Source organism: Austrofundulus limnaeus, unplaced genomic scaffold, assembly GCF_001266775.1.
Source record: "Austrofundulus limnaeus strain Quisiro unplaced genomic scaffold, Austrofundulus_limnaeus-1.0 Scaffold443, whole genome shotgun sequence".
Lineage (NCBI taxonomy): Eukaryota > Metazoa > Chordata > Actinopteri > Cyprinodontiformes > Rivulidae > Austrofundulus > Austrofundulus limnaeus.
Window position 1 is genome coordinate 110,748 of NW_013952845.1, and position 1,366 is coordinate 112,113.

At 36.5% G+C, this 1,366-nt stretch overlaps 1 protein-coding gene across 1 annotated transcript in view; it reads right to left on the reverse strand.

Moving 5' to 3' along the window:
• Positions 1 to 1,366, reverse strand: part of LOC106529441 (polycystic kidney disease protein 1-like 2) — a 40,075-nt gene that overhangs the window by 10,547 nt on the left and 28,162 nt on the right. The window contains exon 31 of the mRNA XM_014024867.1: positions 283 to 443. Within this exon, the coding sequence (XP_013880321.1) occupies positions 283 to 443 (161 nt within the window). The remainder of the gene's footprint in view (positions 1 to 282; positions 444 to 1,366) is intronic.

Genomic DNA, 1,366 nt, shown 5'->3' on the forward strand with positions numbered 1-1,366 from the left:
GACATCTGGTGAAAATTTCATGTCATTCGCACCTCTAGTAATATATTTACTGAGAAAAATGGTGATGGGTTCCATACTTATTTTTCCTGCTGTATGTGTCCRTGACAAATTATTTTGAGAGAAGTTTTTAAGAAATTTTTTGAACGTGATTAAATGTCTGTGACACAAAAGCGAGTGTCTATACTCAACTTGAGAACTGTTCYAAACACTTTGGAGAGTCCCCCTCTAATGTAATTTTCGATGTTACCAACAGTTACAGCAGAACACTGGCTACAATCTCACTGGTCTTTGTTGTTTTGGTAATAGGTCATATCACGGTCTCCAATCAGCGTCCTCTTGATAAAAACAGCCACAGCGCTCCAGCTCAGGAAGATGATGCTCAGCTCCAGAACATTCCATTTGTTCTTGAAGTAATTCAAACGCTGCTCCTTCATAAGTTTGCCCTTTTTGAGGGGAAAAGAAAATAGACAGACAGTCTCACATGAACACATGTTATTTACTGTATGTTCAGACAAGACAGAAACAAAATCGCTTCATTAGTTTAAAAAATCTGATTTATTCTAAATAAATATGAACTAATTTTATATTTCATGGCTTAAATGTAAAAAGTTTTTGAATGAACCTCAAATAGAAGCATAAGGGAMATTATCTTCATCACAACATATTCCTCTTCCTTGAAATCCACATCTTAAAGTGCAGTCAAGGACACAAAACAGGATCTTAATGATCTTAAATTACAGTTAATGGTGGACACCCATGAGCACAAGATTTAAAAAATAGCATTATGTTTGAAAAGATGTGGGATTTAAAAAGCATATGTAACAAAACTGCAAATGACAGAAGATTGAAGCTATTACATCCAGAAACACAATCATCATACATGACCTTTTCTTATGTACAGCTGGAAAAGAAAACATAAAAATCATGTTTGACTTCTTGTTCAAGTAAGTGCCAACATATTTAACATTCCCTGTTTGATTGATTTTTTTAGCATCAACAGTAAATTATGTAATTAGTTATGTACACATTAATTTGTTGACACTAATTAAATAATTAGAAACCAATGGACTCATCACAATTGGGCTGTTAAGTTCTTATGCGCAACTAATTGTGTGAGTCACTTGTGGAATGCCTCCTAACCAGGTCAACGTGTGAATTATTTTGTTCACGTTTCAAGATTGTAAAACTCCCTGGCACGACGAGTCCAGAGGTGTGGCAACAGGTTTTAGTTGGAAAACTCTGTGAGCATGTGTGAATGACTCTAAATACCCATACAGAAGAGCATAATGGGGTACCGGGCCCTTTGATACGGGCTGTCAGGTCCTTGTACGACCGGTGTCAGAGTCTGGTCCTCATTGCCGGCAGT